Consider the following 25,846-nt stretch of genomic DNA (forward strand, 5'->3'; position numbering starts at 1 on the left):
CCAGGTGGGCCGTGGAACCGCGGTGCATTCTGGGAGATGTAGTCCGGGGCGTGACCAGGCATTCCGCAGGCGGTCGCTGCGCTTAGGTCGTCACGTGTCGTCAAGATGCGAGGAAAACCGGTACTTTGAAATACTGACACGGAGTCCTGTGTGTCGAGCCACTTTGGTTGAATTTTTATCAGTATCCATCAACACGAAAATGTGTGTCCTCAATGTCTAGCAATTCTTCCCTAGCTCTACAATTTATTTTTTATTTTTTAAATGTTCATTTATCTTTGAGAGGGAGAGACGGACAGAGCACGAGTGGGGGAGAAGCAGAGACAGAGGGAGACACACAACATGATGCAGGCTCCAGGCCCCGAACTGTCAGCACAGAGCCTGATGCGGGACTCGAACCCACGAACCGTGAGATCATGACCTGAGCTGAAGTCGGATACTTAGCCCACTGAGCCACCCAGTTCTGCTCTTGAGAAACTGAAACACATCTGCAAGAGGAACATCTAAAGCACCATTATCGTTATTTGTCATAGGGCAAAAGAAGAGTGAGGTCGCTGGATGCATCCCAAAATAGATCTTCAGAGCAGATTGTTGAGGGAAAATACTACAGAACAATAGGGATGATAAGATAGTATTTGTATTAAGAACCTTTTAAAACTTCAAAACAATACTAAATAATTCCTCCAGAGTCATCCGTGAATCTTTCTTATTCATTCAGCAAACAGATTTTTGGTGCCTGTGGGCCAGGCACTCAGTCCTAGGCACCGGGTATGTAGCAGTGAGTAAAACAGATCAAATTCCTGCCCGACTTCACCTCTGTGGGTATTTCCCCCCCAAATCCATAAGCTTAGCCTAATCGGGAGAAAACATCTGGCAAACCCAGACGGAGGGTCATTCTACAAAATACCTGACCAGTACTCTTCAAAAGTGTCAAAGTCATCGGGGCACCTGGGTGGCTCAGTGGGTTGAGCTTCCCACTTCGGCTCGGGTCATGATCTCACGGTCTGTGAGTTCGAGCCCCGCGTCGGGCTCTGTGCTGACAGCTTGGAGCCTGCTTGGGAGTCCCTCTTCCCTCCCTTGTTCTCTGCCCCTCCCCTACTCTCTCTCTCTCAAAATAAATAAACATTAAAACACACACACACACACACACACACACACACACACACATAAAACAGGGCACCCAGGAACCCTACTGGTGAAATTTTAAATAAAGCCTATAGCTTCCTTCATGGTTTTTATCAGTTAGGTTTGATCGATGCGTCTGGATTGTGGCAACCAGTATTTTTTTTTTTAAATAACTTATTGTCAAGTTAGCTAACATCCAGGGTGGGCAGTGTAGTCTTGGCTTTGGGAGTAGATTCCCATGATTCATCACTTACGGGCAACGCCCAGCGCTCATCCCCGCAAGTGCCCATCACCATTTTCCCCACCCTCCCACCCCCATCAACCCTCAGTGTGCTCTCTCTTTCTGTTAAAATATTTTTTTAAAGTTTATTTGTTTTGAGAGAGACAGAGACAGCGTGAGGGGGGGAGGGGCAGAGAGAGAGGGGGAGAGAGAGAATCCTAAGCAGGCCCCGTGTTGTCAGCACAGGGCCTGACGCGGGCCTCAAACCCACAAGACCGTGAGATCATGACCTGAGCCGAAACCAAGAGTCGGATGCTTAACTGACTGAGCCACCCAGGTGTCCTTGTTCTCTGTCTTTAAGAGCCTTTTATGGTTTGCCTCCCTCCCTGTTCGTAACTTATTTTTCCTTCCCTTCCCCTATGGTCTTCTGTTAAGTTTCTCAAATTCCACATATGAGTGAAAACATATGTTATCTGTTTTTTCTGACTGACTTTCTTCACTCAGCATGATACCCTCCAGTTCCATCACGTTGTCGCAAATGGAAAGATTTCATCATTTTTCATCACCGAGTAGTATTCCATTATATATATATGCCACATCTTTACCCATTCTACAGTTGATGGACATTTGGGCTCTTTCCATAAGGTGGCTATCGTTGAAAGCGCTGCTATAAACATTGGGGTACGTGTGCCCCTACGAATCGGCACTCCTGTATCCTCTGGATAAATTCCTAGGAGTGCAATTGCCGAGTCATAGGGTAGTTCTATTTTTAATTTTTGGAGGGACCTCCACACTGTTTTCCAGAGCGGCCGCACCAGTTTGCATTCCCACCGACAGTGCAAGAGGGTTCCCGTTTCTCCGCATCCTCGCCAGCGTCTGTTGTTTCCTAAGTGGTTCATTTTAGCCACTCTGACCCGCGTGAGGTGGTATCTCAATGTGGTTTTGATTTGTCTTTCCCTGATGAGGAGTGACGTTGAGCATCTTTTAGTGTGTCAGTTGGCCATCCGGATGTCTTCTTTGGAAAAGTGTCCATTCATGTCTTCTGCCCCTTTCTTCACTGGATTATTTGGTTTTCGGGGTGGAGTTTGGTAAGTTCAAAGGGGAACTCACCTCTAATTTACAAAAAAAAAAAAAAAAAGTATTGTAATTAAAATTGATTTAAAATAGCATCCGCTATGTAATATTCTTTTTTAAAATATTCTTTATTTTTGAGAGAGAGCGTGAATTGGTGGGGGAGGGCAGAGACCAAGGGGGACAGAGGCTCCAAAGCGGGCTCTGCACTGACAGCAGTGAGCCCGACGTGGGGCTCGAACTCACGAACCATAGTTGGACACTCAACTGACCGAGCCTCCCAGGTGCCCCATCTAGGTAATATTCTTGACAAAAAAGTTAAATATGAATTTCAGGGGGAACCATCAGACAAATGGAAATCACAGGTCGTCGTACAAAATAACTGGCCTGGACCCTTAAGAGAATGTTAATATCAGGGAGGCAACAAAAACAAGGCGGCCAGTTGCTCCTCGTGAAAGGAAATTGAGCCTGGACCACCAAATGCAACATGTGATCCAGAATTAAATCCTCGATTTTTTGAAAAGTCCATAAAGAACATTTATGCCACGGGTGTACCATGAACCGAGCGGCTTAAACAACAGAAATGTCTTGTCTGTCCATCTGGAGTTTGCACGGCTGAGGTCAAGGTATGGGCAGGGCTGGTTCCCTCTGAGGCTGTGAGGGGAATCCGGTCCAGACCTCTCCCCGGCTGCTGGGGGTTTGCTGGCAACCTTTGGGGGTCCTCGGCTTGTGGAAGCATCACCCTGATCTCTGCCTGCATCATCACGTGGTCCTCTCCCTGTGTGTGTGTGTCTGTGCCCAAGTTTCCCCTTTTTTAATTAGAAAAGTTTGTATTTTAAATAAACTCTGTGTTCAACGTTGGGCTCAAATTCACGACCCCAAGATCAAGAGTTGTATACTCTAGGGGCGCCTGGGTGGCTTAGTCAGTTAAGCGTCCGACTTTGGCTCAGGTCATGATCTCACAGTCCGTGAGTTCGAGCCCCACGTCAGGCTCTGTGCTGACAGCTCGGAGCCTGGAGCCTGCTTCGGATTCTGTCTCCCTCTCTCTCTGTTCCTCCCCTCTCTCACACTGTCATTCTCTCTCTGTCTCTGTCTCTGTCTCAAAAGTAAAGATTAAAAAAAAAAAAAAAAAGATTTGCATACTTTACTGCCTGAGCCAGCTAGGCAGCCCCAGCTTCCCCCCTTTTATTATTCAAAAAATGTTTTTTTTTTAACGTTTATTTTATTTTTGAGACAGAGAGAGAGACAGAGCATGAACGAGGGAGGGGCAGAGAGAGAGGGAGACACAGAATCGGAAGCAGGCTCCAGGCTCTGAGCCATCAGCCCAGAGCCCGACGCGGGGCTCGAACTCACAGACCGTGAGATCGTGACCTGAGCTGAAGTCGGACGCCCAACCGACCGAGCCACCCAGGTGCCCCCCAAAAATATGTTTTTTTAATGTTTTTTCATTTTTTGAGAGAAAGAGAGTGCGAGTGGGGGAGGAGCAGAGAGAGAGAGGGAGACACAGAATCCAAAGCTGGCTCTAGGCTCCGAGCTGTCAGCACAGAGCCTGATGTGGGGCTCGAACTCACGAACTGCGAGATCATGACTTGGGCCGAAGTCGGACGCCCAACCGACCGAACCACCCAGGCGCCCCTAAGCTCCTCTCTTTTTAAAGGATACCAGTCATGTCGGATCAGTGCCCACCTTGATGAACTATTTTAACTCATTACATCTTCAATGACTGTATTTCATAGGAAGGTCATGTATGGAGGTATTTGGGGTTAGGACTTCAACATATGAATTTGGGGGGATCACAGTATATCCCATAACAGATTGTCATTAGATGGTATTGTTTTATCAATATGAAAACTCTCGAGACGATAACAGTGGCTTCTGGTGGTTCCTTATTTTTAAGAGATGTCCCTGAAGTATTTAGGTTCAAGACGTCTGTAACTTACTTTTAAATGGTAGCAGAATACGTTATGTACGTGTATATATGTAGATATTGATAGATATGGAGGTAAAGCAGAGGCAGCAAAATGCTAACAATGGGTGAGTATAGGCGAAGAGTACAAGGGGCTCATATTCTTTTTGTTTTTTAATGTTTTTATTTATTTTTGAGACAGAGAGAGACAGAGCACAAGCAGGGGAGGGGCAGAGAAAGGGGGAGACACAGAATCCGAAGCAGGCTCCAGGCTCCGAGCTGTCAGCACAGAGCCCGACGCGGGGCTTGAACTCACAGACTGTGAGATCGTGACCTGAGCCGAAGTCGGACACTCAACTGCCTGAGCCACCCAGGTGCCCCAAGGGGCTCATATTCTTTTGATCTTCTTGTAGGTTTGAAATTTGTCAACATAAAACATGGGGAGAAAATTAATGTTTATTATTTATTTTTTGTTTATGATTACTTTATTTTAATTTTATTTTAGAGAGAGGGAGAGAGAGAGCGTGAGCAGGGGAAAGGGGCAGAGGGAGAGATATAGAGAATCTCAAGCAGGCTCCAATCCTCGGTGCAGAGCCCGACGCGGGGCTCCGTCCCGCGACCCTGGGATCATGACCTGAGCCAAAATTGAGACGCTCAACTGACTGAGCCCATTTTTTTTTTTAAAGATTTTCTTTTTAAGTCACCTCTATGCCCACGTGGGTCTCAAACTCCCAACCCCAAGATCAAGAGTCACATGCTCTACCTCCTGAGCCAGTCAGGCACCCTAGGAGAAAGTTAATTTTTCAAAAATGTGACAATCTTTTGGCTAAATCATTGCTGAGTGTCTGGGAGGCCGTCATTTCCCCAATTTGGAGAAGATGGCTGGGAGCCTTAGTTTGCAAGGGCCCTCAGCGTCCCTGCCCTGGGCCCTCTCTTTGGGGTTCTGCATCGCAACAGGCAGAAGCAAACATTTCCTGAGGGGGCTGAAGGCATTTTACACTCATTGCGCCAGAATCTTGCCAGGACCTCCCATGAAGTGGGCTTTATGAGCCCCATTTACAGATGGGAATATTGAAGCTGAGGGAGGTCAGGTAACTTGTCCATGAATGCACAGCTAGACTAGAACTCGGGCTGACTCTCAAGGCTGGAACTCCCTGTCTCCAACTAGATGTGAGGCTGGGTTCCCTTCTTGGGCCTTTCCCCAGTTTAGGGTTGGCCATGAGTCTCAGGGCAAAGCCAACAGTTGCCCAGGCCTGCCCTGATCCCAGGGCCCAGGCCATACCTTCCTTCCTCATCCGGCTCAGCCTCAAGGCCTGGCTCCTGCTCAGCGAGGGACACTTGAGCTTCAGACCAAATGAGGCACCTCCCAGGCCCCCTCTTGCCTCCCAAGCCTCCCAGCCTGGGTGGGGCAACAGGGTGCTGGATACCCTTAGTGTGCCCTCCAGATCTCCTTCCACCCCGCTCTGTGCCCCCAAGGTTGCCCTCCGCTGGCGGCAGCGACTGAGCTCTAGGGTCCTCTGGTTGCTGCCGGTGTTTGGATGAAGGGAGGCAGGAGACTGAGGGAGGGGGCAGAGCGAGGTCCGAGGAGTTTATTCCCTGGGCTTGCTGCCTTTCTGCTCACTGAGGGCGACAGCTCCTGTCAGGTGACACCACTGCCCCTTCCTGCCAGGTGGCCCGGTGGTGGGAACAGCTTCCCACCGCTGCTAGGGCTCAGGGGCCCTGCCACTCCTCAGTGGTTTCCATTATCATGGCCACACTTTTGTAAGCTGTCCCTTTGCTACTAAACTGTTTGCGTGTGTCACAGGGTTCCTGAAAATCTGGGGAAGACAACTCAGTCTTTGACTGCCCCCGACATCCCCATGGCTCCCTCCGTCTCTGATTCCCCCCCCCCATTTTCTGCACCCCAGCAGAACAGATCCAGGCATGGAGGCCAGCAGCTTAAAAAGTTGTCTTTATTGGTTTCGTACTGACTCACAGAGCATTAGGGTCAATCCCTCCCGGGAATATGGCGTTTGAGGAGATAAATACTTATTTTGCCCCCCACTTGTCAGCAGAGGGACGTTTAATAAAAATAGTAATATAATAACAATAATAGTGACTGTGATCAATAATAAAATGCCCCCTATGATCCCCTAATACACAGGTGGCGGAGGCTTTGGGAAAAAGGACCACCCCCCTTTCCGGGAAGGGCCAGAGTGTGCCTGGAGACCCTCCAGTGGCCCCCATCAGGTGCCATCGCCCACCAAGTAGCCTTTATAAATACCCTCCCTGTCCTGTCCCTGTCTAGGAATGATCTCCCCGCCCACCCCCCCCCCCAACCCCGGGCGGATTAGATGCAATGTCATTTGGCTTACAGGGCCCCTCTCTGTTCCCAACCCCACCGAGCTCCTCCCCAGAGAGAAAGGCCCCTCAGTCTATCAGTAGTGTTCTTCTCCCAGCTCCCATCCGCTCTCTGCTCCTCTTCACTGCTCCTCCCCTCCCTGCTCCTCCCCCTCCTCCCCCTCCCCCTCCTGCCAGCCACTAGCACTGTCTCTTCTACTTCCTTCTCTCACCTTCTTCACCTACAGCCTCCTTCACTTACATCTTCCCTGTTCCTTGTCTATCCTTCTTTCCTTTGAAAAAAAAAGTTTTTTTTTTTAATTTTTAAGTAATCTCTACACCCAACATGGGGTTCGAACTCACACCCCCTAGATCAGATGTCGCAGGCTCTACTGACTGAGCCGGCCAGGCACCCCACCCTCCTTTCCTTTGGATCAGAGTCCGTCTTTCCTACCTCAACCTTGAGCAGAGGCCGTGATATGCCCCACCTCGGCCTCGCCTGGGGGCTGGACAGTGCCTTGCCAAGACCCTAGATTGCCGCCAGAGACCCACCCCCACCCCGACTCTTGCTTAAGGCTTCCTGAGGCTTGACACTGGGAAGGAGAACTTTGGCACAATTACCCCTGGGCTCCAGGGGCAGAGGGGCCCCCAGGGCAGAAAAGGGGGCCATTCTATTCCCAGTGGCTAGCAAAGGTAGGGGCCGGGAGCAGAGGGGAAAGGCAGGACGATGGCTCAGAGTCAGGTCTCCTGGGTCCTGGGAACCCAGGCCAGCCTCTGAGTCGCTGTCCAGCCCAGGCCCTTCCTGAGTCCGAATTTCCACACATCCCGGGCCAGCCGGAGCATGGCATTCCTCAAGCTCTTTGCTCACTCATGTGTCTCAGTCCTGGGATTGGGGTGGGCCCTGCCAGAGGGTGTCAAGGGGAACCCTCTGATTCAGGGGCTGGGGGCAGGCTCCGGGGCCGTTCTGAGACCTGGAGGGGAAACAGAAGGAAGGACCCTTTCCTCACCAGACCAGTGCCTCCCAGAGGTCTTCCCCTGACCCATCACCTGCTGCAGGGAGGCCCTTGGAGGAGGTATGAGATCGGGGTAGGGCTACATGAGAAGAACTTGGGGAGCTCCAACTTAATATCCCTTAAGCCCAAATCGAAGTCCCTTTGCTCGTTTACTTTACTCCATTCTTCATCAACCAACAAACATGCTTTATGTGAGGCGAAGACAAACTTGACCTCAGTCTCAAGGAGCCCGCGGTTGGGGGAGGAGGGCTAGTATCCAGAAGAAAGCCACAGCACAGAAGGACTGACACGGAGAGGTGGAGGGAGCAGGGCACAGGCCCTAGGGAGGCCCTAGGACAGTATTAGCACAGAGCGTTGAGGGTGGCCTGAATGTTAATAGAAGGACATTCAAAGCAGGGGGGACGGCAGGGGCAAGAGCCTGAGGGTGTGGAAGAATATGGCAAATCCCTGGGGATCGGAGTGGTTTGGTGTGGTAAAGCCAGGGTGACGGTGGAGAAGTGGCTGGAGGGTGCATGGGAGCCTTCCCAGCTCCTCTTACGTCTTCCTTCCCCCGTTCCCCTTCCCCCCTCCTCTGATCCCTCCACCTCAGGCTGGGCCTCTAAAGAGCTCCCCTTCGGTGGCACTCCCCCCCATGTGCCAGGCACCCCGCTGAAGTAATCATCACCTCATACAGCCATCACTTACGTAATAATCTGAAATAATAACCTCATTTTATAGGCGAAATAAGCTCAGGGAGGCTGGGCATCTCGCCCAGGGCCACATGCCTAGGACATCAGAACCAAAATTTCCACCTAGGCCAGCCTGCCTCTAGGCCTCTGTTGGGGCCCCACTGTGGGGCGAGTCTGCTTCCCTTAGGATCCAGGGTGGAGATGGGCTCAGCCTGTTCTCTGGCTTCAGGTCCCAGAGGTGGGCCTAGCACAGAACAGAACTACCTGTCCTTTAACAGAGGAGGGAAAAGCCCCCACCGGCTCACCTGTATCAGGGAGTCTGCGGGGCTCAGAGATCCCTGGGAGCAGGACACGGACTCACTGGACAGAGAGGTCCAAGGCTTCCTCTTCACTGTTCCAGGAGCAGGATGAGGAAGGGGACAAAAATCCAAGGTCAAATTTGAGGAGTCCAAAGGGGGTGTAAACTTTGGGGAGGGAAATCGAGGCAATGGAAGCAGCGGGAGCAGGGCTGTCCTTACTGGCGTCCGCGTCTCCAGTGAGCCCGTCGCTGCCCACGGAGGCTGGCCGCCTCGAGGCCTCCGAGAAGCTGTGGGGACGCTGCGGGCCGGAGCCGCGGGTACCTCGGCCCTTCCCTCCTGGAGCCTGCTGGGGGACAGCACCGAAGGGCTGCGACCGCAGGGGACCCCCAGCCTAGACGCGCGGAGGTCCCGGGTCCCAGGGAAGCAGGGGGCTGCGATTGGGGCAGGCGTCTCGGGAAGGTCGGTGATTGGCTGAGCCTCACCAGGGACGCTTGTGATTGGTCCCGGAGAACTCACCGGGGGCAGATCCCTGGCGCCGGGCTTCCCGTCCGTGGGGCCCACGTGCACCAGGTGGTTGAAGTTGGAGGGCGGTGAGATGAGCTTGGAGCGCACAAAGGGGTCCTTCAGCAACTCCCTGCGGGCGGAGGGAGAGTAGGGGCGGCGGCGAAGGGGCCGCCTCCCCCGCCCTCTCCCGACACGGACACGCCCCCGTGCCTCGCCCGGTCCCCAGCTCGCGAGCCCCCGCCCCGCCGGCGCACCGCGCACGCGCACCTGCGCCGCTGCTGCCGCTGCTCCTCCGACACGCGGAAGAAGAAGTGGCGCTTGCTCTTGGTGCGGAACAGCTGGCGCCGGCTGTTGTCGGTGAGGTCGGGGATGTCGAACTCGTCCTTCTCTGTGGGAGGAGCAGAGAGCCGGACGGTGCTCACAAGTCCCCAGGGTCCCCGTCAGCTGGAGCTCAGGGTCACACATGCACCCGCGAACGCGCACACGCTGCGTACTCTCGTGCCCACGCACTTCCTACCTGCCAGCCGGTTCCTGAGGTAGGTCAGGCGGACCTTCTCCGTGCCAAAGAGGAACAGGGAGCCCTCTGGGTTTAGGGGTCGCACCTGAGGCGGCAGGCACGGAGGTCAGCCGCGCTGCTCGACTGCACCCCCCCCCCCCGCCCCAGTCCAGGGCCAGGGGATCTGGGCAGGCCCTCACCTTCTTGAGTGGCACCGTCTGGACCCATTCTGCTTTCCTTACATCAAACACGTCGATGGAATTCTCGCTGAACACTGTCAGGTAGGGGGCTGCATAACCTGCAGGGCAGGACACTGTGCTGTGCAGCCCCTGGCAAGTCAGGCACCTCCGCGGGCTTGTTTCCTCCTCCGTGTCACGGAAACACCCTGTGCCCGGCCACAGCACAGTAACTTCCACGCCCAACCAGAGGACCTTCTTCTGAAGACTCCAGGTTGCCCCACCCAACCTCCGCAACAAATCAGAGATCACAGTCCTGGAGCACTCGCGTGCCGGGCATAGTTCTAGCCACTTGGCGTATTTTTTCCCCTTTATTTCTCAAACAACTCTGGGCGGGTAGGACCATCATCCCTAACTTACAGATGATGGAACGTAACCCCAGAGCTAAGTAATGGGCAAGGTCACCCAGTGATGAGCGAGAGCCGGGAACTGGCCCTGGGCAGTCTGATTCCCACTCCCACAGACTGCGTCTGCGCTACGCCCAATCCACAGGCCCAACGCCGGAAGAGCCGCCGGTCATGAAGGGGGCCCGGTCCCTGTCTGCCAGCACGCCACCACACCAGTTACCTGTGAATGTGTTGGTCTCCCTCACTGCCCTGTTCGTTCGTTCATTCATTTACTCATTCATTCCTCCAAACATTCGTAGCCCCTAGGGTGTGCTTCCCCGGGCTGGGCGCAGGATGTGATGAAGAAACCAGGCCCAGCCCATTCTGCAGTCTCCCCCCCCCTCCCCCCCGCCGCCCCGGTACCAAACCAGTCATTATAGGAAGGTGCTAAGAGCAGCAGGGCAGAGGTCTGAACACAGAGGTCGGGGAGCAAAGAGGAACAAAGGGCCAGGGACGGGGGGAAGGTGGGGTAGGGAGCATGAGAGCAGTAATGACGATGACAGAAATCATGGTGGTCATTTATGGAGAGCCTTCCAACTCCAGGCCTTGAGGCGGCATTGGGGCTGGATCTGGTTAAGAGTTTGCCCGGTATAAAAAAGACAGTTTAGGCTGGGGGAGGAGCATGAGCAGGGACAAGGGAGAGGAAGATCCGGCTCAATCCACTGAGGACAGAGCAGGGTGTGGTCAGGCGGGAGGACCCTGTCTTCCTCTGACACGTGTGACACACCGTAGGTGCCAGGCCCCGCCCAAGCTGGCCCCCCACAGGCCTTACCCCAGCCCGTGGGCACTGCCGGCCACAGCAACTCATGGACGCGGGACTTGCGGCCGGCGCTGTCCACGTAGACCCCGGCCGTGGCGAACAGCAGCAGGAACTCACTCAGGCTGAGCTCCACGGCGCCCAGCGCCTCGCCCAGGCCCCCGCGGGATGGTGGCAGCTCCTCGGGCACCAGACTGGCCCCTAGGGCCAAGGGAGCGGCCTCGTTGAGCAGCGGGTAGAGTGCGAAGGTCCCGGCTGCTCCCACGCACAGCCGGTCGCCCAGCAGCCCCAGGCTCTGCACGGGTGCCGGCGCCTGAAGCTCACGGATGCGGCGCTGCCAGGGCCCTGGGCCCGGGCCCAGCTGGTAGCAGAGCACCTGGCGCTTGACGGCTACGCAGAGCACGGGCGTGCGGGCCTGCAGGATGCACCCGGCTGCCAGCGCCTGGCAGCCTCGAGACTCGGGGATCTTGGCACCCGCCACCTCCGCGCTCTCCAGCTTGGCCAGGGCGAAGAGGCGCACGCTGGGGCCACGGCCGCACAGCACAACCAGAAGGCCCGCGGTGGGGCTCACGGCCAGCCGCTGCACCCGCCGGCACTCGCCCACCTGGAAGATGTCTTCGGGGTCGGCGAGGGAGAGCGTCACCAGCAGGGTGAACAACAGCCCCGTGCCCATCCTCCTCTCTCCCCCCCGGGGCTGACCCCCACCCGGGCCCACCCTGGCCCGTACCGTTGCTGTGCAGGTGGATCACAAACAGCCCCTCCTCGGTGCCCAGAGCAAGCCGTTCCTGGTCTAGTAGAGGGAGGGAGAGAATCAGGGGTCAGGGAGGTCATCTGGCAGCCGGAGACCAGGCAGTCCGCCTGTCCTTGCCGAGCCTCAGTTTCTCCTGAGGACACAGGGATGGCCATCCCGCTGTCCCTGCATCCCTGGCCGCTCCTCTCTCAAAGTCTGGGCTGGCTCTAATGGGGAAGGCCCACAGGCGAGAGGCCCCCACCCTGAGTTGTGGGCTTCGGGGTAAGTCATGTCACCGCTCAGAGCCTTGGCTTCTCCTCGCGTAACGTGGGGACAGTAATGGTTCCTTTCTCCCAGAGCTGCTCTGAGGCTGAAGCAACGCAGGGTGAGTGTTCAGCTCACGGCGGTCCCTGCTCAATAAATGCCCTCGTCCCCCCCAGCTCCCGACTGACACAGAGGACCTGGAGGAGCCACACGGTCTCTCCAGGGGCTCCCACTCTGAGTGCAGGGGGAGGCCCCGGCTCTCCAGGGCAGGCGCTGGCTCGGGGCTCCGGCCACTGCCAGGGGAAGCCAGGAGGCACTGCTCCCTCACTTCTCCGGCTGTCATCACGGAGGTCTCCCCAGAGGAGACAGCGTGAGGCTCGGCTGCTTCCAGGCTCCCTGTGGCCACCCCGCTGCCGGTAAGAGCACCGGGACTGGAACCCTCATCTGTCTCTTGCTAGAGCCTTTGCTCTTTTCAACTCACTCAAGACTCACTTAGAAAAAGCAGAATCTGAGGCACAGAGAAATGGAGTGGCAGAAGCCAAGCCCCCCGCCCCCTACCTAAGGCTGCCCACAGAACCACGCCCGGGGCGATGCCCCCCTCGGCATGTGGCTCACCGATGATGGCGGCGCAGAGCGCGTGGGGCAGCAGGGGCAGCCCGTTGTCATAGGCTTCCTTGAGCGTGTACACAGGCCGAGGCCTTGGCCGCGTGTCCAGAAGCAGCCGCTGCAGCTCGCCCAGCACCTGCAGCCAGCGCTCCCGCTCAGCCTCACTCTCTGCCAGCAGCAACACGGTGCACATGGCAGGGGGCACCGTCAGCTGGGAGGCCGTCACCTGTGGGCAGGGACTCAGGCTGGAGGGCTGTGGGCCGAGAGCCAGACATCCCCCTCCTGCTCTCCACCAGATGATGCTTGTTCGCACCAACGTGAGCTGCCGGGCACAGCGCTAGGAGCCATCTTACAGCGGGTGATAAGCCAGACGGAGTAGGGTGGTCAGACAGGCCCCGAACCAGTGCCGTGGCGGGAGAAGGACGGGGCATCCCCAACCCGGGCCAAGAGTAAAAGATGGCCCCCCAGGGGAAGAGACATTTCTGCCAGTGCCCAAGGGATGAGGGGAGTCACCAGGAATGATCCAGGTCGGGGAGAAGCTTGGGGGCTGGCCTGGGCTGCACAGCAGAAACAGGATGTGAGGGACCCGTGGTTACAGGGCACTTTGGGAACTGGAGAAAGCAAGGTGTGTCCAGAGCAGAAAGAGGCTCAGGGTCAGAAATGTGAGGCCTCAAGGCCACAGTCAGGAGCACCCTGAGGGTGATGGGAAGCCACGGAAGGGCCCTAGGCCAGCGGGATGCGGGCAGCTTCGCGTACGGAAAGTGCACCGCGCTGTGGGATGGAGGCAACCGAGGTGGCATATGTGTGTGTGTGAAGAGGGCAGCCACGGAGAAGGAGACAGACAGAAGGGGCTGCAGTGGGGCCACACGGAGGCAGACTCACCCTAAAGATGCGTGGCAGGTCCCGGGACTGGGCGTGAATAACATCAGAGGCCAGGACGGGGGTGGCTGAGAACTGAGGGTCCCTGGGAGGTCCGTGGAGCTGGTCAGAGGTCACATTGCCCCTGGCTGCCTCCCTCCCCCCGACCCGCATCCCTCGTCCCCGGCCACTGCCTGGCACCCACCTCAGATCCAGCGCCTGTAGGAGGGCCCCGCTGGCCGGGCTGAGCCGTGGATCAGGGGCGTCAAACAGCAGCAGGCGGGAGTCACTGAGGGCGGCGAACACCCGCTGCCAGCCCCGCCGGACCCCCGAGGGCCGTGGCACCTGTGGGAAAGGCAGGCATGGGGTGGGCCTGCCGGGCTCTCGGCCCGCCCACGCCAGCCTCCCCCTCCCCAGCCCCAGCTCACCGACAGGAAGCCCTCATAGGCCGTGCCTGTGCCCGTTTCGGGGTGCACTCCCAGGGCCGTGCGGAGGAGGTCAGGGGGCACGGGGCAGGGCGGGGCCTGGGGGGCACAGGCTGAGTGACAGAAGTAACCACAGGCTGTGGAGAAAGCAGGAAAGGCAGATGGTGTGAGGCTGGGTGGGGACAGCCTGGAACCAGGACTCGGGTTCCTGCCTCCCTGAGGCTGTGGTGGCTCCTGGACTGTCACCAATTCCCCGTCAAGTGAGAAAAAAACCACAAAAATTGAGCAACGGGAGATGAGGCCCAGACCAAGAGGAAGGCTTGCACGTGCCAGGATCTGGGCCATTCATTCCTTCCTCCAGGGGACTGGGCGCTGGCACATGGGAGGCAGTCGTGCGGGTGGGGTGGGGGTGGGGGGTCTCACCGTCACAGCCCAGGCCCTGGCGGCCCAGGCCCAGCATCAGCGAGGTGCAGCGGAGACACTTGGTGGGGGATGGGAAGCTCCGGGGCCGCAGGGAGTGTGAGCCGGGCTGGGGACAGGGGGACACGCTCATTACCCACGCCTGACCACGGCCTCCCGGGTCCCTGCGTCCCACCCCCGAGGCCACCCTGAAGTGTCAGGTGGGACCAGAGAATGAGCCAGTGGCAGTGTGAACCCAGCCCCAGTGAGTCTGTCACAGCACTCAGACTCATTGCCACTGCCGCTGTCCCCAGGGTGGTCTGCCAGCCATGACTAATGCACGTAGAGGGACTCAAGCAGGTCCTTGGAGACCCGGAAGAATGGCTGGGTACCCCCACCCCGCCCCGCCCCTCTAGGTGCGGACCTTTGCGGGAGGAACTTCTGTAGGGGTGGTGACAGCAGCGGGCGCTCTGGGGAACACGGCCTGCGGGGGGGGGAGGGGCAAGCAAACGGGTGAGGGGGGCACAGGCAGAAGGCGGGGCCCGGCCCCCCAAATGCGGGACTCCCGCCCGTCCTCACCCCCAGACGCAGGCTGCGGCGGCCCTCTGGCTTCAGCTCGGGCTCCATACCGGGCCTCAGGGCCTCTCCTGAGATGCCAGGATCCTTGGTGGAATCCTTCTGGGGATTGAGGATGAGGGTGGAAATCAAGGCCCCTGGCTTCTGTCCGGGACTCCTCCCAACCAGCCCCTGCAGGCCCTCTTACCTCTGAGCTCCGGAGGGACAAGAAGGGAATCAGGGAATTTGAGGGCTTAGTGTCTGCAAACAGAGAGCACGGGTCACCAGGGGTGGGGGTCCCTGGCCCAGCCCTAACGCTTGTTCCTGGGGCACTGGGGGCCAGCAGGAGCCTCAGTTTCCACCTCAGTAAAATGGAGAAATGACAGCAGGCCCCGGTGGGTACGCATACAGCGGGTGCTCAGTAAGTGCTGGGCGACAGAGAGCCAGGTGAGCGGCAGAGTCAAGAACTCTCATCTCCACGGTCCCGCGAGGCTGTCTGGGGACCCCCCTGGGGAACCCTGAGGCTCGAGTGGGGGACTTGCTCCAGGACGGGCATGCGGATGGCCACTTACCCGCTGGCCCCCGGGCCTGCAGCTCCTCCCGCAGCGCGGCCAGCTCCTGCCGCAGGCCCCGGCTCTGCTGCTCAGCCTCCTGCAGACGGCTGCGGGGCGGGGACGGGACCGGTTGAGGGCTTGGCACAGGCCTCCTCGCGGGTCCCACGCCCCTTCGTGCAGCGCCTGGCCCGGGCCTCACCTGTCGGCCTGCCGCTGGGCCTCCTGCACCTGCGTCAGCTGCTCCTGCAAGCTCTGCTTGGCCCGGATCTCGGCCTCCAGCGCCGACTGCAGCTCCAGCCTGGCCGAGGCCTCCATCTTCTGCAGCCGCCGCGCCTTCCACTGGTGGTCCTGGCGGCCAGGGGGCGCCCGCGTGAGACGCCCCCGGGTCGGGAGGGGGGGTGCCCGGCAGCCTCAGAGGCCTCTCCCGCCAGACTGTCCACACCACCCGGCCAGACTCAAGATCCTAGACTGGCCCCTGGCCCCGCTGTGAGCTCAGGCGAGTCACTGATCTTCCGTGGACTCAGCGTCCCCACCTGCCACGTGAGGCTGCTGCCAGCCCCTCCCCCGGGGCTCTCCCGGGGCTCACCAGCGGCCGGGTGGGGGGCGTCTGGGTGCCCACGTTCCGCAGGGACTCCAGCTCCTCGGCCATCTTGGTGGCCAGGGCCTGCAGGTAGCCTCTTGAGACCTTCTCATCGTTCACCCTGGTTGGGAAGGGGGCTCCGGGTCACGGCCTGAGCCCTCAGCCCTGCCTGGGCCCAGCCCCTCCCCGCCAGCCCCCGGGCACCCACCAGCTGAGGATGTCGGCAATCTGGGCCTCCCAGTTGCTCTCCGTCTCCCTCCGTTCGCCCTCCAGCTGCTGCTTGCTCTGCTGCTCCCTCTCCAGCTCTTCTGCCAGCTGGGGCCCGGGAGCAAGATGGGTCAGCCCCCGGGGGCCCGGCACCCCCGAGCCCCGCCCGCGTCCACCCCCGTGCACCCGCCATGGCTTGCCGGCCACCTGCGGGTGCTGCGGGGCTGGGGACACGGCCTGCTCCGAGACCCCGGCGGCCCGCACCATCCACCCTGCCGGCTCCCACATCTGTCCCACGGCCCGTCGGTCCGTCCGCCCTCCGTCTGCCATGCTCACCCGCTCCTGCTCCAGGCTCAGCCTCTGGTTCTCTTCCTGGAGCCGGCACAGAGCCTCCTCCTTCCCACTCAGCCTGGGGAAGAGCGAGTGACGGGACGGCCCCCAGCTCAGGCCCCCGTCCCGCGCCCCGCCCGGGCTGCCCGGCTCACCCGTGGCCACGGGCCTGCTCCAGCTGCACACGCAGGGCGGCCACCTCCTTCCTCAGCTGCGCTTCCTGAGGCCCGCCCTCGGGCAGCCCCGTGCCGTTGGTCTCAGAGGCGGCGTGGATGGTCTTGAGGGACACGGAGAGGGGTCAGGGCAGGGGCCTGAGAAGCTATGGCCCGCTCTACCCCTGGGACAAAGGCCTGGCCCTGAGAGCCCGGAGGAGGTCCGGCCAAGGGAAGCGCCACTTGGAAGGGGGTGAGACCTCGCTACCTTGACCCGCAAAGATTCCTTCTCAATGCTTCGCTCCCGCTGTCTCTGGAGCTGTGTCACCTCCCGGCACAGGGTGGCCACCTGGGCCTGCAGCTGTGACGAGGTGCAGAGGCGGCCACTGCTGACTTTGTCCATCCCACCCCTCTGCCCGCCTCGCTACAGACTCTCGGGCCCCCGCCAGGCACAGCGGGAATGCAGGCAGGGGAGCTCCGGCCTGGCCCACCCTACCGTCATCCGCTCGCTCAGGCCTCAGCCAGCCCCAGTGGGGGCGCAGAGGCACGTGGTGTTGCCAGCATTGAGCACTGAGCTCCCTGGGCCCCCAACGGCCACACTGGGGTTCACAGGGGCAGTGCTCTGCTGCTGTCCCCGCCCATCCCCATCACTCACCCTCCTGCTGGTATCCTGGGCTTCCTCCAGCCGGGAGCTCAGAGCCTGGGTCTGGCTGGCCGTGGCTGCCTCTCTCTCCTGGGCCTCCCGCAGCCTCTGGAGCAGCTCCTCCTGCCGCTCCTGGGCTCTGCATAGTTCCCCTGCCTGGGCCTGCAGCCCTGCCTGAGCCTCGGCCAGCTCCTGGGGGGTCGGAGGGCAAGGCCTGGCATCAGGGCACGGAGCTCCTCACCGTGGAGCCCTGGGCCGCTCAGCCACCCCACCAGGCCCTCACCCGGAGGAGCCGGTCTCTCTCCTGCCGTAGGTCCGAGTCCCGGCCTGGGCTACCACCATCCGTCTGGGATAAGGAGGCCTTGCTGCCCCTCGGCGTCTCTGCCAGGAATTGTCACTGAGGCCCACGTGCGCTGACGGCCTCAGCCAGGCACTCCGCGTGCGGCATCTCCCAGAGCCCTCACCACAGCCCGGGGAGCGGGTCTCCTTGGCTCACTTTCTACGTGCAGGCTCGGAGAGTTTAAGGTACTTCCCTAAGATCACACCTCATCCATGGAGTAGGGCCAGGACTGGAACCCGGGTTGGATACAGGTGTGCTGGGAAAGCAGCTCAGCCTCTGGGGGGAGGGGTCGGGGGGAGGGGGGAGAGACGGGGTGGTGTGGGGGGCCGGGTACCTGACAGCCTGTGCCGTAGAGTCTGCACTTCCTTCTGTAGCCGCTCCAGCTCCCGATGGTCTGAGGACACCTGCAGGGCCTCTGCCGGCGGGGTGGGGGGGCACCCACAGGTGAGTAGCTAGTCCTGGGTCAGACCCACCCCACCCTGCTCCAGCTGGTTCCCCGGTACCTTGGAGCTTCCGGCTCAGCTCCGTCTTCTCCTGCTCCAGACAACGGAGCTTCCGCTCTAGGGCAGGCAGCTGCTCAGAGCTGCTCTCAGGGCCCGGACTGGGGAGAGCAGGGCCACACATGTTGGCGGAAACCCCACCCCCCACCCCCCAAAGGCTCCTCCATCCTCCTGCGTCGGTCATTCATTCATCCAAGAAACACCCACCGTGCCCCAGCTCTGTACCCAGCCCTGGGCTCTGTGGTGGAAGAAACGAACCGGACCAGACCCTGCCCCCGGAATACCTGTGGGCAGCACCCCAAGGCCCCCCAGACCTAGGTTCAAGCCCTGGCCCTTCTAAGCTGTGTGAACCTAACATATCTGAGCCTCAGTTTCCTCACAGGAAATTGGAGGTGATAACAGGGCCTCTTCCAAGGACAGTGAAGAGAACTTAGTGATTTGGGCCAGCTGCCCCCGTGCCTGGCACACAGTGGGTGCTCAGAGTGCAGGTCAAGACACATTTGCTTCCACCTCAGAACACCTCCTCGCCTAAGACCTCGCTGCGGTCTCAGGCCAGCCCCTCAAATGGAACTAGATCACCCCACCCATTTTACAGAGGCATAGAATGGGGCTGGGAGGGGCCCTTTCAACTCTAGGCCTCTGGTTCCAAGTTCATGACGCTCTCAGCCTGCTGTAGAGGGTACTCTAAGGGCCAAATGAAGGACGGGTCCCACAGGGGGCATAGGCATGGCTTCGCCACAATTTCAGGACACGGGGGCTGTCTTCCTGAGGACTCAGAGCACATTTCCTGAGCACCTGTCACATCCAGGCAACAGGCAGGCCATTCAGCCCCTTTCCCAGGGTCCCAGTGGGCTACCTGCCCAAGGTTCCAGGCCAGGCAGCCCCCAGCCTCCTACTAGGTATGCGAGGACTAGACTCACCTGCCCGAAGTGTAGGTGAAACCCACAAATGGCAGGTGGTGGCCCGAGAAGGCCCCGTGGGAGGGTGGGGGCAGGGTCCCCTGCAGAAGGAGGGGAAGGAGCGTCAGACTCAACAGGCATAGCTCCTGGCTGAGGCTCAAGACCCAGGAGACTCCCCGGGACTGGGGGTGCCAACCTCTTCCTGCTAAGAATGGAACCGAGGTGGGTGACGCGGCCCCCACCTAAACAGACTACAACTCCCATGAGCCCTTGCGGCCATGGCCTCCCAGGTGCTTCCAGGAGTCTCCTTGGAAGACTTCTGGCTCACAGAATGACACTCGAGGTCAAACGACCTTCACCTGTCACAACCCACCTCCGAAGAGGTGAACTGGCCCAGGTGAACCACAATTCCCATGAGCCTCTGGGGTGTGAAGGCGTCATCCTCGGCCCAGCGACCGCTCTGGAAACCTCTGGGGGTTTCCCACAGCCAGCAAGGGGCAGGCAGTTTTCCTCCTGCGGCGGGGCCCAAACTCACTGGATGGTTGAGAGCGTCATCGTCCACATCGAAGTTGGAGGTGTCCACAGGCCCGCGAAGCTCAGGGATGTAGGGGGCAGTGCTGGTTGCCAGCCGCTCCCAGTCCACGCCTTCAAAGAAGGGGTGGTTCCGGAAGTCATCCAGCCCCCCGCGGCCCAGGCGCTCCTCCTGGCGGCACAGCAATTGGCGGATCAGGTCTTGGGCGCTGGCCGGCACGTCAGGTGCATCCGCGGGAAGCTGCAGGTGGTCCTGTAGGTGGGGGGTGGGGGTGGGGTGGAGGGGTGCAGGTGGGTGTACAGGATCCCACCCCCACCTGCGGGCATACCAACCACGCGGACTCGGGACTCTGCTGCCCTCCCGGAACCCCAGAGCCTGGCGGCCAGACCTCATGGTTCATGATCTTGCCGTAGGTTTCCACCAGGGATTCAGCATAGAAGGGCGTCTCCCCGAAGAGCAGCTCATAGGCACAGACTCCCAGTGACCACCAGTCGCACTGTGGGCCATAGTGGCCCTTGCCCTCCTCCATGGCTTGCAGGATCTCGGGGGAGATGTAGTCCGGTGTCCCTACTGCCACTGACGAATCCACCTAGGAGTGGGGGGGCCACGAGAACAACCTTGGGCTTGGCTAGAGCTGACCACCTTGGGCTTGGCCAGAGCCCCTAGAGCCCCTCACCACAGGCCCAAGCCTGGGCCTGACACCCCAACTCTCTAAGGCTTAGCTGGCCTGGTGACCCCACTTGGGGCCTAGACCCAGGACTTCTTCCTTCCACCCCTGGGAGCTCTCCAGGCCGGGTGTCCCCAGCCCTTGCTCTGGGGTCTTACCATGCCATTGCTGTTGAGACGTAGACAGGAGCCGAAGTCAGCCAAGCGGATGTGCCCGTTCATGTCTAGCAGGACATTGTCCGGCTTGACATCCCTGAGGGAGCACAGGGAGAGAGCGGGGCTTGACCTGTGTGTGTAGATGTGTGTTCTGGCACATTCCGGGGTATGAGTGCATGGGCGCATGCACACACCAGCGTGTGTATTGTCACATGTGTTCCTGCGAGTCCACAAGACCAGTGTGTGTGCATGTACATGGGAGGAGGAAGGCTGGTGGCCAGGCCCCCTGGGGGCCAAGAGGGAAAAAGGTGGTTAGTGGAGAAAAGGGACCCATAAGGATGAGCCACGGAGGCAGCAGCGTATGTCGTGGGGGACACGTGAGCCAGACTTGCCTGGTGCAAACCACGACCCGGGCGCCCACCGGCTGGGTCACCTCAAGCCAGGTGCTTACCTGTGCTAACCCTGACTTTCTCATCTGTAAAGTGGGGACAAGAGCAGTGCCCATCACATGAGGTTTTTGGCCTGAGGATTCAAAGGCATCGTGCACATGAAGCACCCAGCACGGGGCTTGGTGAGTGTGCTCAACAACTGTCAGCTGTCTCTAGAGCTTTCCCCAGGGGCTGGTCAGGGCAGGAGGGGCTTCGGGGGCCCCACCTGTGCACGTAGCCCAGCTGGTGCAGAGAGTGGATGGCCAGCACCATCTCGGCCAGGTAGAACTGGGCCAGCTCGGGCGGAAGGCGGTCCTCAAAGCGGCTCAAAAGAGTGAGCAGGTCCCCACCGGCATAGTAGTCCATCACCAGGTACTGGATGGGATGGGGGGGGGGGAGCGGGGGGGGGCAAGAATCAGACAGGGAGGAGGGTGGGGGGCATCTGCCCCAGGGCCCTGCCTCCCACCCACCTCCTCGTGGTCCCGAGGGGTTCTGGGAAGGCAAGACCATCTCCCAGCAAGCAGCTCTAGGGCAGCTGGCTCCCAGCAGAGCTCAGGCAGGGGCTCCGGGCCCAGCAAGGGGTGGCCAGTGGAAGCCTCTTGGTCCCTGTAGGAAGGGTCTCTCTCTCTCCTTGGACCCAGCTCCCCTGGCACCCAAGGCCCTCCTCCTTTGTCCCCGGGCAACAGCCCCCACCCTCGCTGAGTATCCTCACCAGGTATTCCTCGTCTTGGAAGGCGTAATGCAGAGTGGTCACCCAGCGGCTGTCCCCCTTCACCAGAACGTCCCGCTCTTCCCGGAAACAGGCAGTCTGCAGCAGGTTTGGGGAGCAGGGGCGGGGGTGGGATCAGAGCCCAGGAAGCCCTCCTCACCAGCTCAGGGGGTGGAGGAAGACTAGGTAAGTCTAGGAGCTTGGATAGAAGTTGCCCGGGTGAGCCAACGGCCTGTGCTTTATGGCTCCGGGCCTCAGTGTTACGGTAAGGAAAATGGGAACTACAGTAGCTTCTAAGAAAGGCTTGTTGTGGGGAAGCAACAGGGGAGGCTGGTGGTTGGATCCTCTCCCGTCCCGGGGGCCAGGCCGGCCCCTTCCCCAGCATGCCCTGCACGCCCCACTGGCAGCACACCCTCCCCCCCCCGCCCACTCGTAGGGTGCGCAAGTCCCATCGGACCCCACACTGACCTCGGCCCTCTTCAGCATCTCCCACTTGTGCAGCATCTTCATGGCAAAAATCTGCCCACTGTCCCTCTGCCTCACCACGGCGACCTGAGGCCACAGGGGGCACCGGGGTCAGCTCTGCCTGGGTGCGAACCCCCTCCCCCCACCTACCCCATGCCTTTTGCTCACCTCCCCGAAGGCCCCTCGGCCGATCACCTTCAAGATCTCAAAGTCATCTCTCTGTAGCCTCAGCTCTTTCACCTTCGTTACGAAGGGGCCGGCTGAGGGGACACAGAGTGGGGCTCAGGGAACCTACAGGGAGGCCCCAGCTCCCTCTCTTACCTGGGGAAAAGGGGGAACCACAACCCCCACCGGGGCAGGGGCGGCCTCTGGCCAAGGGGCCGAGAGGGGCTGCAGCCCACTCGGTCATGAGTAGGAAGTGTGGAAGGTGGGGGTCCGGGCTTTGCTGACCACCTGGCCCCCAGACCTCCCCAAATCAACGGTTCCCTGAACCCCTGTCCCCAGACTCTAGGCGGCCTCATCCCAGGGGCCCATGGAACTGGTAATCCCTCCCTGCCTGCAGGTGGATACTGGCTGACCAGGTCACCCTGGGGAGGAAGGGGATACCATTCCCACCCTCGGCTCCCAGTTCCTGGCGCCTATCAGGACCAGGCCTGGGCCTGTCTTGGGAAACTGGACGGGCAACATTCCTTGTCCCCAGAGAGGCTTCTCTGCCACTGGGGAGCTGTGAGCCCTGGTCTTGGGACCCTGTAGGCACAGAGGTACCAGGCTGGGAGTGAGGCCTGGGGCAGCCCCAGAGGACAGGTCAGATATGGTGCTGCAGGGCCCTGGGAGGACACACTTTGGGCTCCCTGTGTGGGGCTTTCTCAGTCTGGAGGCATAAATAGGTCTGCCCAGCTTCTCACAAGACTCAAGAACAGAGCCAAAAAAGCCTTTCCCTGGCGCCTGACGCTGGCACCTGAAGGGGTAAACACTCGAGATCTCCTCCAGGCCTGACCAGCCCAGCAACTCTAGGCCCTGCCTCCCTCTCTGGACTTGGCCTTCACCTGGCCAAGAAGCTCTTCCTCTCACAGTCCCTGATACTCCCTTTAGAGGCATCTCCGGCCAGTCCCGGGCCTTTTCCAGGCCTGGAGAGCCTGGGGGAGGGAACTGGAGCCTGGAAACTTAGGGAGGCAAGAGTGACCGGTAGGGGTTGGGGGGGGGGGGTAGCTGCAGACTGGTTCTCCGCCTCAGTTTCCCCCTGCCAGCAGGTAAACTCCCTGCCAGCTGGGCGGGTCTGTGGGTGGGACAGAGAGCTGCTCCACAGGTTTATCAGGCAGAACCCCCGCAGCAGGGGTGGTGTGGAAACCTCGTGACAGAAATTAATTGTCTCTTTCCCAGGTCTGTGTGTACGGCTGGGGAGCAGCAACCGCGGGGCTCCAGGGGGGAACTGAGGCCAGGGTGGCTCCCAATCCGCCAGACGGGAACCAAAACCTGGGGCCTAGAGTCGGGAGGACCCAGGCTCCCGGGACAGGCCGCCCAGTCCCCTCGCCTTGCCGCAGGGAATGGGGGCTCTGGGCAGGAGCAGGGACAAGTTGGAGCAGGGGCAGAGTGAGTCACCGCCCTGCCAGTTACCTCGGGAGATGTCAACAGACAGGCCCCCATGCTGGGGTCCCAGGCAGGGATGCCAGAGGCAGGCAGGGAGGAGCACATGTGTGTGCAAACACACACACACACACATGCGCGCGCGCGCGTAGGCGTCACAGCGGGTGATGACAACACCGTCAGATACACATGAATAAGGTGCAGAAGTCCCCGGGGACAGTGGCAGGCACCAGAGGCAGGGGCTTCCTGGCTGCCCTCACCCTGGAGGAGAGGGCTGGGCTGGAGGCCAGCTCACCGGCATGTCTCACGGGCCCCCAACCATGCCGAGGCCAGGCCTTGCACCTGCCCAGAGCTAAGGAGTTCTGGGGATGCTCGTCACCCACTGGGCAAACACCTGCCTCACCCTGCTCTCCAGGCCAGGCCCGTCAGCCCTCCTCCACGGGCTTGGCCAGGCATAACCAGGGAGGCCTGGGGCTGATGAGGGTGCCCACATTGGGTTGAGGTTTACTCCAGGTCACCCACTTCCGGTGCCTCGGATGAGTCAACCAGGAGGGGGTGCAGACCCACCCCCAGCCGGGCCCCCCCTCCCTGGCTTTGGGAAATAGACCTCAGGAAGCCTGGCCAGCGACTCGCACCGACAAAGGGGCTGAGGTTGGTGCCGGTGCCCCGTTTGGGGTGGTCTTGCATGCGGGGACATAGAAGTGTATGTTTGTGGGAACGTCTGCCACGCGTGCAGTGCCTACGGATCTGTGAGTGGAAGCAGGCAAGTGTATAATGGCCAGTGTGGCTCCGGTGGTCTTCCGGGTGAAGTGCGGGGCTCCCTGGATCTCTCCTTGAGCTGTATGTATCTGCGTGTGTCTGTGTGGTATGTGGGAGACTGAGGAAGCATGCGTGTCAGTGGGTGACACACACAAGGCTCTGCGTGTGTGACTTTGTTCTCAAGGGTCATGAGGTATATGACATGTGAGCCAGGAGTCCCTGACGCGACTCTGCAGCACATGTCTGGGGTCTATACTTGGGACCAAGTTTGTGTGTGTCCGTGTAAGTTGTGTGCTGTGCACACACGCCAGGCTCTGTCGGTGGGAAGGAGTGTGCGTGAATCTGAGCGAGGGGAAGGTGTGCTGCTAGCTGGGAGGGCCCAAAGGGGCCGGTGGCACGTGTCAGAGCCGGTGCGGGCTCTGCGCGGGGAACCCGTGGGGGTGCCGCTCCCTGCGGGAGGGTCTGGGGGCGAAGGGCGCGGGATGGGGGGGGGAGAGGGTCCCGGCGCGGTGTCCCCCGGACCACCCCACCTGGGTCCAGCCCGGGCCACTCACCCCAGCTCAGGAACTGCGCCACGTTGCGCTCCCGCCGGAGGGGGGCGCTGCTGAGCTCGTGGTGCAGCCCCAGCAGCAGATCCAGGAGGCCGTCGAGCCCGGGGCCACCGCCGGCCTCACCCCGCGCCAGCTGCTCCAGCGCGCGCAGCCGCCGCTCCATAGCTGCAGCCGGAGCCCCGCACCCGGGCTAGAGCCGGGCCGCCCGCATGCCGGCCCGTCGGTCCGTCGGTCCGTCCGTCCGTCCGTCCGTCCGTCCGCGGGTCGTTAGCGCGGCCTCCCCCCACCCCTCCCGCCCTCCCCGCTGTCACCTTCCTTCGCGGCCTCCTGCGCGCCCACACCTGGGCGTCGCGCCCCGCCCTCTGCCCCGCCCCCCGACGGACGGGCAGGTGAGCGCCGGCCAATGGGAGACGCGACTGGAAGTGAAGGTGGGAGGGCGGAGGCGCGCGGGGGCGGGCCAAACCCTCGGCCAGGAAGTGGGGGGGCGGGTCCCGAAGAGTAAACTCCTGACTGGGCCGGGCCAAGGGGGGTGGTCTCCCCCCGGGGCCGGGAAGGCTACCTAGGTCTCCGCGTGGCCCCAGAGCCAGCCCTACCGGGCTTTCGCCGGCCCCTAACCTAGGTAGGGGATGCCCGGGGCAGTGCAACTTCCCTCAACCCCCTGGGAAAGGGGGCTGGAGACGCCCGCGACCCCGGAGCCGGATGGGAGTTGTAGTCCCCTCTCTCCCTGGGATGCCGGCCGCGCTTGGCACACACCCTCCCCCAATCCCCTCGGCAAGAGGTAGGGGGGGGAACCTCGCTAGTTTCTGATTTCATTTTATTTGTGTCGTTACAACCGACTAGGGAGGCAAGTAGGCGAGGCAGGGATGGTTACACCCATTTGGCAGATGGACATACTGAGGCTTGGGAAGGACGAAGGTGAATGGAGAAGCCCTGGAGTGGGGCTGGGCTGGCAACTCC

General features: G+C 60.3%; 1 protein-coding gene across 10 annotated transcripts; it reads right to left on the minus strand.

Moving 5' to 3' along the window:
• Nucleotides 1-2,390: 2,390 nt before the first annotated feature.
• On the minus strand, nt 2,391-25,181 carry CDC42BPG (CDC42 binding protein kinase gamma). 10 transcript variants are annotated; one of them, XM_023240026.2, is made up of 37 exons: nt 24,893-25,180; nt 22,164-22,255; nt 21,999-22,082; nt 21,534-21,629; nt 21,048-21,196; nt 20,397-20,490; nt 19,960-20,160; nt 19,575-19,823; nt 19,061-19,140; nt 18,144-18,241; nt 17,975-18,055; nt 17,584-17,681; nt 17,313-17,492; nt 16,926-17,018; nt 16,661-16,782; nt 16,512-16,584; nt 16,177-16,283; nt 15,975-16,089; nt 15,588-15,736; nt 15,407-15,495; nt 15,043-15,095; nt 14,859-14,957; nt 14,704-14,763; nt 14,304-14,409; nt 13,884-14,017; nt 13,661-13,800; nt 13,480-13,561; nt 12,607-12,823; nt 11,725-11,787; nt 11,013-11,612; nt 9,819-10,003; nt 9,640-9,724; nt 9,390-9,510; nt 9,135-9,252; nt 8,838-8,964; nt 8,625-8,710; nt 2,391-2,454 (listed from the first exon to the last, which is right to left on the minus strand). In XM_023240026.2, exons 1-37 carry the CDS (start codon nt 25,050-25,052, stop codon nt 2,449-2,451), a joined length of 4,692 nt encoding a protein of 1,563 aa, XP_023095794.1. In that variant the 5' UTR covers nt 25,053-25,180; the 3' UTR covers nt 2,391-2,448. The 10 variants fall into 10 exon arrangements, with proteins under 10 accessions (XP_023095794.1, XP_023095793.1, XP_023095792.1 ...); XM_023240025.2 differs by lacking the exon at nt 2,391-2,454 and adding an exon at nt 6,255-7,609 and having other exon boundaries at nt 16,926-17,012; XM_023240024.2 differs by lacking the exon at nt 2,391-2,454 and adding an exon at nt 6,255-7,609 and having other exon boundaries at nt 14,859-14,954.
• Nucleotides 25,182-25,846: the final 665 nt, after the last annotated feature.

This window comes from Felis catus, chromosome D1 (genome assembly GCF_018350175.1).
Source record: "Felis catus isolate Fca126 chromosome D1, F.catus_Fca126_mat1.0, whole genome shotgun sequence".
In the NCBI taxonomy this organism is placed as follows: Eukaryota; Metazoa; Chordata; class Mammalia; order Carnivora; family Felidae; genus Felis; species Felis catus.